This window comes from Hyperoodon ampullatus (assembly GCF_949752795.1).
Source record: "Hyperoodon ampullatus genome assembly, chromosome: X".
NCBI classification, from domain to species: Eukaryota; Metazoa; Chordata; class Mammalia; order Artiodactyla; family Ziphiidae; genus Hyperoodon; species Hyperoodon ampullatus.
The window spans coordinates 38,023,879-38,039,854 of NC_136913.1; the positions used below are offsets into that span (position 1 = coordinate 38,023,879).

A 15,976-nucleotide genomic window follows, 5' to 3' on the forward strand; every position below is an offset into this window, starting at 1 on the left:
AAATAAGAAAGCAAACCACAATGGAGGCTGTTCTGTTTTAGGAGAAAACCATTTATCTACAAAGCTTAAGAATATAATTGATTATAGTAAATTTTTAAGAACATGTCAAATTATTTTTTGCTATGTTGTATTTTGGAATATAAAGACTTTTTAATAACATTTTAGGAGATTCTGATTAAAGTTCTTAAAACGTTAGACAGTTATTCTATCAAATTTGTATATAGTAGGGTGAGGGTTTTTGTTTGTTTGCTTTTAAACAAATCCACACTTTTATTTATTTAGTTTTCAATAAGTTTAAACCCTCAAGGGATACAGCAGCACACAGATTCTGTGGCCAATGGCCTTAGCAGGAAGGTTGCTTTGGTATTTGACACGAACCAAGCCACTGTTTCCATGAGCACAAGTTACCTTTCCCCAGATTCTTCTGGTTTTGTTCAGTTTGCCACCAGGAGTCACTGTTGTTCTTTGCTTTGTACACATGAGCACATCTCTTGCCCAAGTAGAATTCAGTTTCATCTTGGGCATAAACACCTTCAGTTTTAAGAAGAGGAACCCTCTGGTTTCACAGGATCCTGCTTATAGCCAGCAAAAATAGAGCCTTGGACCACAGCCTTCCAGACCTATTTGCTGTTTTAGAAGTCCTGTTCCCAGCAGTCCTCCACAGGCTCCAAGATGGCAGAAAGAGAAAGGCTGCTTGTTTTTAAGTAGTACATTTGTGTGGTAAAAATTTCAAGTACCAGAGAAGGATGTATTCTAAAACATTTTTCCTGCCCATTCCATTCCCCTGGTCCCCTTTGATAGCTGTAACCGTTACCTTCAGTTCATGTCTATCCTCCCAGAATCTCTGAGTATGCAAAATCCACATATAAAATCTTTGTTTGTTTGTTTTTTTAGTTTTTTAACCACAGATTGGTGTGGAGTGCACAGTGTTCTTCACTTTGTTTTCCCCTTAATATATCTGTGATTGTTTCCTATCAACACGTAAATATTTATCTAAATCCATTTATTAGCTATATACCTTTCTACCTTTCAGTTCAATATACTATATAATTTAATTGGTCTTATAGATGATGATATTTACATTGTTTCCAGGTTTATACTAGGTAGAGGGAGATGGGCAGTGATGTACAGTTCTCACAGAACTCAAATCCAGTATCTCGTTAGCTCCTCAAAATAACATGGTGATTATAGGCAAAGCACGTGTTACTCTTATTACTACATTTATTAAGAAGGAAACAGAGGCTTGCCTGAAGATGAAAGAGTTGCTAAGCATCAGAACCTGGATGTGAACCCAGGTGATATCTTAGGATTATTTAAAACTTAGTAAGCTATCATATGTTGATATATTTGTATAACATTTCATGCCAGAAGGAGTTTGAAGGCACTTGAAAAAACATATAAAAGTAGAAGTTAAAGTTCATAATGACTAAGTTATAATAAAGTTAACATGTAGAAATTAGCCTTGTACCATCTTGTGAGACTGCCATAGAAGCAACATCAGATAAAGCATGGGTTCATAGATGGTGGGGTAAGAATCTATATAGTGGTATGTGTTGCTGTGTATCTTCGATTTGTTGAGGGTGAAATGCATGCCTAGAGCACTACTTCAGGTGGCTATAGGAGTAGTGGAATTGGTAATGTTAATTTATCAGCTTAATAAAGTCTAAAGAGGACAAAATGTTTTTATTTGTACTACAAGGATCTCTTGTCTTCTCTCAGCTTGTGAAGCACTTACTGAGTGGGAATATCTGCCACCTGTTGGACCCCGCCCACCAAAAGGATTTGTGGGGCTGAAAAACGCTGGTGCTACTTGTTACATGAATTCTGTGATTCAGCAACTCTACATGATTCCGTCCATTAGGAATGGTATTCTTGCAATTGAAGGCACAGGTAGTGATGTAGATGATGATATGTCTGGGGATGAGAAGCAGGACAACGAGGTAAATTTTATTTAGCATTTTTGTTTTCTGTGTTTGAAGTTCTGATACAAGATACTGTTGTTCTCTCTTAGAAAGCGTTAGACTTTCACTGGACCTGTTGGCAAATATTTGAAAATAAAGCTAGAATCTCCCGGCACAGACTGCTACCTCGACATAGTGCTCACTACCTACTAGACTTGCAACTACAGTTAGTTTTTATGATAGTTTATATGTTTTAAAGCAACAGTTAATGTACTCACTTTTGGGGGTTTGGTATAATTTAGAGTTTGTATAATGATAAGAATCTTCATTTTTAGTAATAGTCTAAATTATATTTTTACTTTTCTGTTTGATATTTTAATTATGTATCTCCATTTATTTATGCCAAGATACGTGCTATGCCAGTTTCATTGTCTGTGCTTACTTTTAGATTACTTTTGCATTTCTTCCAGATCATAACTATTTTTGCTTAGGAAACAAACTTCTACTTGTAACAAAATTTAGGCTCCTACCAAGTATCCAATGCAGAATAAAGCTGTGAAAAAATTAGGTTGTAGTGGTGGATCAGAGTTGACATAACTATGGCATGGTTCTTTAAAGAAGAGACTATGGCCAGACTTAAGCTGTGGTCATGTTTGTGTCCACCCTGTATTTCTTTGTTTTTATTTGACCTTTTCCCACTCATGGTGTTGTGTTGGTGAGAGCTGAAGAGAGAAGCCAGAGCATGCTCTGATTGTAGTAAATATCTTAAATGGTTCTTTTCTCATTCCCTCTCTTCAGTCACCGAACTATTTTGCTCTGAGGTAGTTTATCACTTACAGGGAGGGCTTCTGAAACATACACTAGACCCCAACTCTTCCCTAGGTCTGCTGAACCGCATCATCCAGGGATTGGGGTCTGAGCATTTTTACTTTTTTAAGAAGTTTCATAAGCATTGCTCACACCATATACCTGGTTAAGAACCACTGCTCTGGGTGAAAATTGGAGTTCAGATTCTAGTTCTGTGATTCATCACTTCTCTAGGTTGTTGAGTTAAGCACAGTAGAGATAGCTAATTGTACCAGCAGACAAAGTATGATACAGTTCAAATAAGGTGTCTCAACTTTGCTCTCATGGTACCCTCTGCTCTGTGTTGTTTCGGCACCCCATTGCACTGTGGGGTGTTTTGGTTTTGGTTTTTTGCCTGTGTGCTTTTTTCCTTCCCTAGACTAAGTTTCTCGTGGGCAGGGACTGGACATTGTCTATTTCTACATCCACGTCCCACACAGAGTTCTGCAGCCACCATTCTCTTTCCATCTCTATGAATTTGACTATTCTAGGTACCTCATATAAGTGGAATCATACCATATTTGTTTTTTTGTGACTGGCTTGTTTGACTTAACGTAACGACCATTTCATAGCATGTGTTAGAATTTCCTTTCTTTTAAAGGCTGAATAACATTCCTTTGAATGTATATACCACATTTTGTTTATCCATTTATTCATCAGTGGACATTTGGGTTGCTTCCACCTTTTTGTGGGGGGTGGTGCACACGGCGCGGCCTGCGGGATCTTAGTTCCCGACCAGGGATCGAACCCGCTTCCCCTGCATTGGGAGCACGGAATCTTAACCACCGGACCGCCAGGGAAGTCCCTGATTCCACCTTTCGGTGGAATTCAAAATTGTGAATAATGCTGCTCTGAACATGAGTATACAAATATCTCTTCAGGACCTTTCTTGAAGTTCTTTTGGGTGTTTTGCCCAGAAGTGGAATTGCTGGATCATTTGATAGTTTTATTTTTAATTTTTTTAGGAACTGTTTTCTACAGTGGCTGCACCATTTTACATTTCCCACCAACAGTGTGCAAGGGTTCCAATTTCTTTGCACAGAACTTTTTCATTTTCATGAAGTCCAGTATGTCTCTATTCTTCCGTTGCCTGTGCATTTGGTGTCATACCCGATAAATCATTGTCAAATCCAATGTCATGAAGTTTTTGCTCTATGTTTTAGGAGTTTCATAGTTTTAGCTCTTACATTCAAATCTTTGATCTGTATTGAGTAAATTTTTGTGTATAGTGTTAGGGAAAAGTCCAACCTTATTCCTTTGCATATGGATATCTAGTTTTTCCAGCACCATTTGTTGAAGAGTACTACTAATCTTAATACGTATATTGTATTGAATGTTTACAAGTCCGAGCACTCTATATACATTGTCTCATATAATCCTCACAACAGCTACATGAAGAATGTGTTAACCCATTTACACATGAGGCACTTAATTGCTCAGTTACTTAGCTTATAAGTAGCAAAGCCTGCATTTGTGTCCAGTTCAGTCTAAGTTAATCACTTTACTGTATTTTGCTATATTTACCTACCTCTACGATACTTAGTGAGGGTTATTCCTTTATGACAACTCTTAGTGAAAGGGGTGGGGATATAAACACTGATATTGTAAACTAAAATTTATAAATTGAAAGTTAAGTGCTTTGGAAATAAATAGAAGTACAGGTGATTTGTTCACTAATCGTTTAGCATTTGTCTCAACATATTTTTACTCTACTTTGAAGTTAGGTTAGCTCATTAATGATAACTTTTGGTTTCTAGAGCAATGTTGATCCCAGAGATGATGTATTTGGATACCCTCAACAATTTGAAGAGAAACCAGCATTAAGTAAAACAGAAGATAGGAAAGAGTACAATATTGGTGTTCTAAGATACCTTCAGGTCATCTTTGGTCATTTAGCTGCTTCTCGACTACAGTACTATGTGCCCAGAGGATTTTGGAAACAGTTCAGGTAAAATATGGATGAATAGTAATTGGGATACTGCTTAAACCTTTATGACTGTCTCATGACACTAACATTAAACTTCTAAAACCTATACTGGAAGGCACTTTTATGTTTAATATTTAAGCAGTAGTAATAATCAAACTTTACTTCCTAGTTAGGTTTGTTTTCTCATTGTCCCCAAAGGAGGTAGAAAGTGTCATAGTAAGAGGCAGCATTCTTTAGTCTCTTAAGATGTTAATAATTTTTTATTTTGAAAGCTTCTACTATTTACATAAGTAGGGAGAAGAGTATGAACCCTTATGTATTCATCACTCAACTTCAACAATTGTCAACTCATGGCCAATCTTATTTAATCTACACTGCCATCTACTTTTTAGATTGTTTTGAAGCAAATACATAATTTCATCCATAAGTGTGTCAGTGTGTATCTCTAACGTCTTTTTTTTAACATGACCATGATACTATTATCATGTCTTATAAAAATTCCTTAATATCCTTGTCAATGTCTGATTTTACCCAATTACCTCATAACTGTTTTTTACTATAAATTTTTTGAAATCATGATCCAAGTGAAGTCCATATGCTGCAGATGTTGACTTGACTCTTTAGTCTCTTCTAATCTTTTTTCACCCTTGTAGTTATTTGTTTGGGAGAAAAAAAAAAACAGGTAGTTAGCTCTGTAAATTTTCCCATCTGGATTTTATTGATGGGATCCCTGTGGTGGTTTCTGTTTTCCTCAGTCCCCTGTATGTCATATAAATAGGTAGTGAGATCTAGAGGCTTGATCAAATTCAGGTGTGATTTTTCTTTTTTGGAGTGGATAGACAAGGCTTGCTTCGTAGGTGATAACGATGACCTCAGTGAGGAGAAGTACATAATGTCTGTCTGTCTGTCTTATAATAGCCATTGATCATCATTGCCTAAATGCAGCATTTCATCAGGATTACATAATGGCAACATTCTAATTTTATCATTCTTTCATTTATTAGCTAGAGGAGATCTATAAAGGAAAACTTCCCCATAGCAACTCTTTGGCTATTCTAATGTACAATTTTATAGGAAAGGTGCGATAAATACATTGGGTTTTGTTGTTGTTGTTAATTTTTTTTAAAATCTTCGATTATGGCTTGATCTTATTTCTCTGGCTTCATTTATTTCATTTTTTTTTATCATCGCCTATCATGTCGTGCACTGTGCTAAAATACTGTAGTACAACCACATATCTGTACTGTGTATGAGAATGCTATAATCTTTCATAGCATTGGGTTTTTTAAATAATAATACTTTTTTTTTTTTTTTTCTGTTTTTTGACCACACTGCACGGCTTGTGGGATCTTAGTTCCCCAACCAGGGATTGAACCTGAGCCCTTTGCATTGAAAGCACGGAGTCCTAACCACTGGACAACCAGGGAATTCCCTTAAATAATACTCCTTAGAATCCCTTCAAGGTATCTCCCAGACAGCTGAGAGCAGGGGAAGCAATGGGTCACCTGACACTGCCACTCTCGTCCACCTTCCCTGCTTCAATCAGAGCAGCTCCCCTTTTACCTACAAGGATACTACTTAGATTTCTCTTGAAACCACTGTTTTATAATACAATGACCTCCCTGTGACTCACCGTATAAATTCCTCTAACTAGGCCCCCTACTTAATCCATACTTATTGCTTGCGTGCACCACCCTGCTTCCCAGCTCTGCTTTTGCTCTTTTGGTCCCATCACCTCTCAACACCTCTCATCTTCCTCTCTGACTATTCCTGTTCTCATTCTTTCTCTAGCTTGTCTCATCTCTGCCATAAGGCTTTTAGCATTTCTGTTCTTCCTCTTCCAAATTACTCTCAAGCTTTTTGAGCTTTTGTCTTAAAATTTGTCATTCAGTTATAGTTATTGCTTATCTTATAATGCACTTGAATTTTGGACTTCTCAATTAATTACTCCCTATGCTAGTGGAGCTCGCAGTTTGTCTAGACTAGCACTTTTGGATTATCCACACTTTAGACACATAATATACTCTAGATACATGTGGGTTCGTTAACCACATTTCCCACCCCCGATTTTTTATATTGAATAATTTCAAACCAACAGAAAAGGTAAAGTAGTATAATAATCACCTTTATGATATATAGTCTTTACCCAAATTTACCAATTGTTAATATTTTGCCATATTTACTTATATGTATACTTGGGTTTTGGTTTTTGTTTGTTTTTTCTAAACGAGTTAATAGTTGCAAATATGACACTTTAACCCCCCTACATGCTTCAACATGTATCCTCTAAGAATAAGGACATTTTCCTACGTAGTGTTTAATACAATTATCACATGCATGAAATTTAATATTTAGTAACGCCTGATATTCATCAATATGTATTTCAGTTTCCCCAAAATATTCTAACTTTTTTTTTTCCAATTCCAGACTGGTATCCTAGAAGGAATCACAAGAATTTGGTTGTTACCTCTTTAGTCTTCTCTAAAATAATCTCCCTAACTTGTCATGACCTTTATGGTACTTCCTTGATTTGTGTGATTATTTCCCCATGATTAGATTCAAGTTAAACTTTTTGGCAAGAAAACTACATAGGTGATGTTATATGCTTCTCATTGCATTGCATTCAGAGGCACATGGTATCAGTTTATCTGATTATTGGTGATGTTAGCTTTGATCCCTTGGTGTCTTAACAAATCTCTTCATTGTAAAATATCTTTTAACAAGTGATATATTTGATTTCTAACTCACTATATGCAAATTTAACAGCTGAAATATAATTAGGCTGAGATTATTTGCTACATAGTAAAAGTGTTACAAAGGAGTTTATTAAAAGACAGTTCCTCTTGCATACTTAAAATACATTTGTCATATCTGTTGCTTGAATGAATTCACTTATATTCTCAATGTATATTACTCTATAAATACAAAATTAGATGTCATAGTTTCCAGCAGTGCCTAGGTTTTATTAGTATCACTTCTCATTTTGTCATTCACATAATTGTTACTTTCTTTTCTCGGGATTGATTTGCCTAATTTAAATCCTCAGATTATTCAAAAGAGATGAACTGTAAAGTCAAACCTTTCTCTTTTCGATCGGAAAAGTCAATTTAATTAAGAGTAAATATTATCTTTGCACTGTATCTGTAACCCAAATTTAAGCAAAATTAAAGAAATGAAGTAGTAATTATCTACGTAAGAGTGAGATCAGCCACCCAATTTTAACAGCATCTTCAGTTGGATTCAAAATGCATGCTTATACTATATTACCTACAGAAACCATCCTTCCTGGAGCTATACTGTCCATCCAGCCACACCAGTAGTTTCATGGTATTTCTTCCCCACTGAAGTACCACTTTTACTATGAATCTCACTTTCTTCCCCACAGCAATCGATACATAAACGGCATTTGTTTTTTTCTACTTCCTGTAGTTGAGGAATAAAATCTCAGTTTTTGTGGTGTCATTTGTGGTTGTATTGCTTTTTTCCTGAAAAATATATTGTATATATTGTTTTGGGAGTGTCGCACATTACATATTTTACTCCATTCATTTCTTAGGCTTTGGGGTGAGCCTGTTAATCTTCGTGAACAACATGATGCTTTAGAATTTTTTAATTCATTGGTGGATAGTTTAGATGAAGCTTTGAAAGCCTTAGGACACCCAGCTATGCTAAGTAAAGTTTTAGGAGGTTCCTTTGCTGATCAGAAGATTTGCCAAGGCTGCCCACATAGGTAAGTGCTAATTTCATACTTAAAGTGTATGTTGTACTGTTTATTTTTACTATTAGTTATGTGCAAAAGTGAAGTACGCTACCGATTACTAAATACCTGAGGCTGGATGAATTACATATTGCACATACCTTACTACTGTGGGGGGGTTGTTTGTTTTCTCATTTTATTACAATGAAGTTTAACAGTACAGAAAAGTCTCAGTGAACTTTATGGGTCTGTTTGTTTTTGTCAAATAATATTTGGTTCCTTTAACTCCACCTAAGCTCTTACTATTTCATACTCTTACACGTTCTTATGTATGATCATGCCTAAGAAAATAAAATGGCATTTTGCATAGCTACAGGTATTGCTTATGAATTTGCCCTTTATCTTAGAATTAAAATAGTTATAATATTGTAAGTATGTTAAGTTTAGAAGACAGGCATGGAGCACTATTTCCTATACAAATGAAATACTGACTTTTTGATAATAGAATAGCATTGATTACTGTCATTGTCTTTAAGGTATGTTTCCCACACAAAATCTTTATAGCAAAAGTTGACTAAACAAATTGGTTTTTGGGGGGGGTTTTTTGTTTTTTGGTTTTCTTAAAGGGGAAGTTGATTAAGGGCTCTTATTGAAAATAGTTAAATAACTATTAAAGTTCATTAGTGATAGATACACGTTTATGCCTATTGTATGGAAGTTTTACTTTGGAACTTCTCTTGTATGTTGTCAATTAATGTTGGTTTGAAATCCCTTCTCACCAGACAATCACAGTAGGATAGTATTTTCTGCAAGTCTAAACAGCATTATATGCAGTCATAGGTTGTGTGTGTATGTGCTTTATTTTTGAACACAGGGAAATGATTGAGGGGGTGCTAATACTATATGTAAATGTTAAACTGCTCATTCTGAATGAGGCCATAAAATTGTTTGCATAGACTAGGCAACTTTTTTTTTTCCTTAATGTCTTTATTGGAGTATAATTGCTTTACAGTGGTGTCTTAGTTTCTGCTGTATAACAAAGTAAATCAGCTATATGTATACATATATCCGCATATCCCCCCCAGGTGGTCACAAAGCACCAAGCTGATCTCCCTGTGCTATGCGGCTGCTTCCCACTAGCTATCTGTTTTACGTTTGGTAGTGTATATATGTCCATGCCACTCTCTCGCTTCGTCCCAGCTTACCCTTCCCCCTCCCCGTGTCCTCAAGTCCATTCTCTAGTAGGTCTGTGTCTTTATTCCCGTCTTGAGACTGGACAACTTTTGATCCTTTTGAAAGACCTTGTGCATTAGGTGGACAATAAAATTGTCATTTTAACCTCCTGTTTTTAATTACTGATAAAAATAAAATTTTCTGGTCATCTGTTTTGGTCAGATTTTCTTGGTTTGTTTTAGATAGTTTTCAAAATTATTTGGAAATTATTGATTTTCTTTGCCAAGTGAAAATGTCCAGAGAGCATGATCTTAAGTAAAATCCCTAAAGTTCAAATACCTATTCCACAACTAAATTAGTCTTGTTATATGCTGGAAGGTTACACAAAGGGTCCTGAGACAGTCTGTTTTAGGGTATCTATTTATCAAGAGCAGGGGTTAACAAACTATGGACCATAGGTCAAATCCAGCCCTGCATCTGTTTTTGTAAAGTTTTATTGGAACATACTCCTTTACTTACAGTCTGACCGCTTTCACTATAACAGCAGAGTTGAGTAGCTGCCATAGGGACCTCATGGCCCCAAAAAGCCTGTAATATTTACTATCTGGCCTTTTTACAGAAAAACTTTGCTGACTTCTCAGCTTCAAATGTCCTAGTTTTTAACTGGAATCATAAAATCTAATTTCCCTTTTCTCTTCTCTGGGCTGTTCCCCAGTTATAGTAACAGTTTGCTTAATACTTCATATTCCATTCATGTCACTTATAAATGCCTTTATTTGTGCACCTTTTCCCCTAACAAAATTGAAAAGCCCTAAATATGGGGGACTGTCTTAAACATTGACTATCCCACGGGGCTTTAAACGTGGTAGGCACTCAGTGTATTTGTTGAGTGAATGAATTTAATGGTTGAGAATGAATTCCTCACATCCCATGTTCTAAATGCATGAATATGTCTCACCAGAAATCTGAAAATTCCTTTGGTAGAAAATTGCCACAAGGTGGGATTGTGGCTCCTATTCACATTGCTTATCCCGTATTCATTTGTGTGTTCAAACTTGTGCTTTAGTAAGGTTTCCATTACAGAAGAGGAGAAACATTTAAAAATTCAGCTCATTAATAGATCTAAACAGATGATGGCAGAAGCAGCATGGTAGACTATAAAGAGATTGAGCTGTGAAACCAGACAGAGCTAGCTTGAAAACACCATTTCACCTAGTAATCTTGACCAAATTCACATTCTGAACCCCACTTCCCTCATTTCTGACGTGGAGATGGTGATAGAGAAATATTTGTCATGAAGACAAAGCACCTGTTATGTGTAGTGTGTAAACAACCTAATGTATGCCCAGCAGAGGATAAGTGACCCATAAATGGTAACTGTCATTTATTGGTAACATTTTATGACTTATGGGTTTTGTGTTATAAAAATTGCAACAGTAGTTTTCATTGAGTCTGTAACTAAATAAGATGTTTAGAAAACTAAGGAATAAATTCTCTTTGATCATTTCTTAAATAATATCTTTAGATACGAGTGTGAAGAATCTTTTACGACTTTGAATGTAGACATTAGAAATCACCAAAATCTTCTTGATTCTTTGGAACAATATGTCAAAGGAGATTTATTAGAAGGTGCAAATGCTTATCATTGTGAAAAATGCAATAAAAAGGTATGAATTGCCCAGTTTTGTTTAAAATAATTATGATTACATTTAATGGGTTTGGAAGAATGGTTGTTTTTGTTTGTTCTCAAAATTCACCCTCTTTATTCCCTACTCTGCTTTGTTATAGTGGTAACAGAGTAGTTAAGATAACTGACTTAAAGGTCTGTCAGGTAAAGATGATTGAGAGAAAGGTTTGTCAGGTAAAGACAATTGAGAGAAAATAGTGCCAGAAGGGCTAGGGAAAACAGGTAAAGGTAAGAGTGAATCACTTTAGAGGTCATAGTAGCTTAATATCAGTCTCTTGTCTGAGTTACACAGGCATTTTTCATCCATATTCAACCAACCTGCTCTTGAACTCCTCAAAGCTACAGAGCTCATAGAGGAAAACATTTCTCCTCTCATGTCCAGAGTTGCTACCCAAGACCAAGAAGTTTGCTGAAGCCAAACCGTTAATTACTTTATTTAGCCACAAAAGATTTCTTCTACCACCTGTGTTTTTTAAACCACTTGGATCAGATTTTTAGACTTACTTGATTGGTTTTTGCCTGTGGGCATTTAACAGTTCTTTAGGAGAGACAATTTACGCATACATATGGGAAATAATGTGTATTTTTCTGGGCTCCCAAGCCCTCTCACCTGTAAGTCACCTGTATTGTTTTGACTTTACATACCACTTAGAGAGGTATTAAAATCTAGAGGTTGAGGGCTTCCCTGGTGGCGCAGTGGTTGAGAGTCCGCCTGCCGATGCAGGGGACACAGGTTCGTGCCCCGGTCCAGGAAGATCCCACATGCCGCGGAGCGGCTGGGCCCGTGAGCCATGGCCGCTGAGCCTGCGCGTCCGGAGCCTGTGCTCCGCAACGGGAGAGGCCACAACAGTGAGAGGCCCGCATACCGCAAAAAAAAAAAAAAAAAAAAAAAAAAAATCTAGAGGTTGAGATCATGAGCTGTAAAGTCATACTCCCTGCCGCTCCCAGCTCTGAGACTTGAGGCAAGTTCTCTCTCTACTACTCCTAATTCTTATCCTTAAGTTTCAGGGTTGGGAGGGTTGGGAGGATTAAACATGTTACTACTTGGACAGCACTTAGCATCATATAACTTGGTACCTAATTGCCCAATAAATATTAGCTGCTGCTATTATATTTCTATAGTTTGCTCACAGCAAACTTCATTAAAATAACAGTAAATATCAAACAAGTAATAATGGCTAGATAGCACTTCCAGTATAGAAATCAGACAGCAAATAATGTATATCACTAATTTTTGCAAGTTGTAGCAAAAGGCATCAGCTGCTTCGTATTAGTTTTAGTGAACATTTTAAAAATATCAACCGACAAATGCTCTGATTATGTTCATTATCATGTATTTGTTCATACTTAAAATTTCAGATTAATCCTGAGAATTTAATAGTAGAGTTTTAAATTTTGTGTTTTTTTGCAGTGGATTATAAGAGAACATCTAGTAATTTGCTCTGTTCATTTTAGGTTGATACTGTAAAGCGCTTGCTTATTAAAAAATTACCTCCTGTTCTCGCTATCCAACTAAAACGATTCGACTATGACTGGGAAAGAGAATGTGCAATCAAGTTTAATGATTACTTTGAATTTCCTCGCGAACTGGACATGGAACCTTACACAGTTGCTGGTGTTGCAAAGCTGGAAGGAGATAACGTAAACCCAGAGAGTCAGTTGATACAACAGAATGAGCAGTCTGACAGTGAGCCAGCAGGAAGCACGAAATACAGACTTGTGGGGGTGCTTGTACACAGCGGTCAGGCGAGCGGGGGACATTACTACTCTTACATCATTCAAAGGAACGGAGGAGATGGCGAGAGAAATCGCTGGTATAAATTTGATGATGGAGATGTAACTGAATGTAAAATGGATGACGATGAAGAAATGAAAAACCAGTGTTTTGGTGGAGAGTACATGGGAGAAGTATTTGATCACATGATGAAGCGCATGTCATACAGGCGCCAGAAAAGGTGGTGGAATGCTTATATACTTTTTTATGAACGATTGGACACAATAGACCAAGGTGATGAGTTGATAAGGTATATATCAGAGCTTGCTATCACCACAAGACCCCATCAGATTATTATGCCATCAGCCATTGAGAGAAGTGTACGGAAACAGAATGTGCAGTTCATGCATAACCGAATGCAGTACAGTATGGAATATTTTCAGTTTATGAAAAAACTGCTTACATGTAATGGTGTTTACTTAAATCCTCCTCCAGGTAAGTATCAAGAATTTAGCTTCTTAGTAATAAAGCATACCTCTTCTTTTACTTGCAGGGTTTCTTAGCAGGCATCAACATGTTTGTTTTCTTTCTTTTTGGTTGTTAGAAAGTCGTGTTTCAGATGACTGTTACCTTTGAGCGGTATATATTGTCTTGCCATTTAGAGACAGAGGAGCTTTTGTTTGTTACAACAGTTTGGTTTTTTTACTCAAGCATTAGTTGAAGGGTGCTTTACTGAGCTACTAAGAATTATTTCATAAGTAGCCCAGGGGTTTTAACATAGGACTTGGAAAATTGTTGATAATGCAGATTTGTTTTTGAAAATGAAAATGGGGCTTGAGCACAGAAATTTGTTCGACTGTTTTTTAATCTACATTTTATTTTTAGGGCAAGATCACCTGTTGCCTGAAGCAGAAGAAATCACTATGATTAGTATTCAGCTTGCCGCTAGGTTCCTCTTTACCACAGGATTTCACACCAAGAAAGTAGTCCGTGGCTCTGCCAGTGATTGGTACATTGCTTTGAATTTTCATTCCTATTGTTACTGGCATTAGGTTTGGTTCTTTAATATACTGCTTTATTTTTTCCAAGCCATGATAATCTCATTTCAGATTTGGAATGCAGAATTTTAAAAATCTTGGTAGCAATAGTGAGAGAAATCATATTTAAATAATTACTGAGTGGTGGGATGAATTGGGAGATTGGGATTGACATATATACATTAATATGTATAAAATAAATAACTAATAAGAACCTGTATAAAATAAATAAATTTTAAAAAATAATTACTGAGATTAAATACCACCTTTTATTATTCAGAAGTTGGCTTCTGCTTCTGTTACCTTGTATCATATCTTTGACATCTCTGTACAAAACATTACAGGATGATACTTAAAAGTCTAAGCTATTTAATCACAAAAGTATTAACATTTTAGCTTCCCTAGATTAAATTCAGCCATAGATTAAAAAGGTAGAAACTTAAAATGAGTTTAAGTTTCTAATTGTATAAATTTAGAGGCCATTAAAATACCTCGATTTAACAATATTTACTTACTATTCTAGTAGTAAGATGTTAAGGGAATGGGGATTATTGTTTTGTCATTGAACCTAGGAAGAGTTTGGTCATGGATTTGTAGAAGCCTGTATAAGTTTTCATCTATTTATTTTGTCACTCTGTGAGAATAGACCAAGTCATAGTATTTATCTTTTTAATATTAGTATTAGAAGCTACCATTGCTGGTTCTCTCCCTCCAGTAGTAAAAGAAGTTCTTTGATTTTTTTGTTTGTTTGTTTGGTTCATAGAGACCTATCCCTGTACTATAGGAAACATGTTACTGAATCGATATTCATAGATTTTTGTTTGGTTTTGTCTTAGGTATGATGCATTATGTATTCTCCTTCGTCACAGCAAGAATGTACGTTTTTGGTTTGCTCACAATGTCCTTTTTAATGTTTCAAATCGCTTCTCTGAATACCTTCTGGAGTGCCCTAGTGCAGAAGTGAGAGGTGCATTTGCAAAACTTATAGTTTTTATTGCACATTTTTCCTTGCAAGATGGGCCATGTCCTTCACCTTTTGCATCTCCAGGACCTTCTAGTCAGGTAATTTTGCCCAGTTAACAGAAATAAATTCTGTTTCCTGGAAGTTGAAGTCACAAATATATGTGCATCTGTTGGTATGTTTACCTAACAAACGTTCATGAGCATGTAATAACCATATAGTCCGATAACTCAGTGTTTATATGAGTTCCATTAAAAGTACTTCCCAGCAGTGAATAGTGACTATTGGCTCTTTAAAACATAACGGAATTTTCTGTTAATTCAGTTACGTTCAGTGGCTTAGTTATACACTTACTTTTATATAAATTGTATATAAATTTAAATGGACTTCCATTTGTTAAAACTTAGAACAGTATTAAGCCTCTATAATGAAATCTACATTGGATCATCATCCCCTTTCCTAAAAAGCAACCCTTTTTAATAATTTCTTGTGTGATCAGTCCTTCCAGAAATTTCTGCCTATATTTAACATGTATATGTGCATGTCCCTTTTTCATGCAAAGAGAATTATATCATACCTGCACCTTGTTGCTGAAAAACAACCAATGTTTTATCTTTTACAGGCTTATGACAACTTAAGCCTGAGTGATCACTTACTAAGAGCAGTACTAAATCTACTGAGAAGAGAAGTTTCAGAGCATGGGCGTCATTTACAGCAGTATTTCAACCTGTTTGTAATGTATGCCAATTTAGGTAAGAATTTAAGTTTTCATAATTCTCTCTTAATGTATTAAGTAATGAAGTCATGTAAGTCACATGATGAAATATAACCTGGTCTAAAATAGAAACAGTGTTCCATAAAACCTATTGTGAATTTTATCTGAAACTTTTTTTTTTTACACTGCACTTTTCACCTTGTACTTTATCATTATTTATGCATGTGTCTTATCTCTGCACCAGACACAGGTCAAAATCTGTATCTTAATCATATTTTTATCTCCTAAAGTAGTGGTGCTAGACCTTTTTTTCTTTTA

General features: G+C 35.9%; 1 protein-coding gene and 1 pseudogene across 5 annotated transcripts in view; one reads left to right on the forward strand and one right to left on the reverse strand.

The window, feature by feature from the left end:
* USP9X (ubiquitin specific peptidase 9 X-linked) overlaps positions 1-15,976 on the forward strand; it is a gene marked incomplete at its 5' end in the record, with an annotated part of 93,711 nt that overhangs the window by 67,406 nt on the left and 10,329 nt on the right. For all 4 annotated transcript variants that reach the window (XM_079727685.1, XM_079727687.1, XM_079727684.1 and 1 more), the window contains 8 exons: positions 1,720-1,940; positions 4,505-4,695; positions 8,231-8,404; positions 11,070-11,211; positions 12,687-13,440; positions 13,831-13,954; positions 14,819-15,044; positions 15,566-15,695. In XM_079727685.1, the coding sequence (XP_079583811.1) occupies positions 1,720-1,940; positions 4,505-4,695; positions 8,231-8,404; positions 11,070-11,211; positions 12,687-13,440; positions 13,831-13,954; positions 14,819-15,044; positions 15,566-15,695 (1,962 nt within the window). The remainder of the gene's footprint in view (positions 1-1,719; positions 1,941-4,504; positions 4,696-8,230; positions 8,405-11,069; positions 11,212-12,686; positions 13,441-13,830; positions 13,955-14,818; positions 15,045-15,565; positions 15,696-15,976) is intronic.
* Positions 295-713, reverse strand: LOC307069049 (large ribosomal subunit protein eL33-like; annotated as a pseudogene). Its single transcript has one exon. The product of its transcript is annotated as a large ribosomal subunit protein eL33-like (transcript).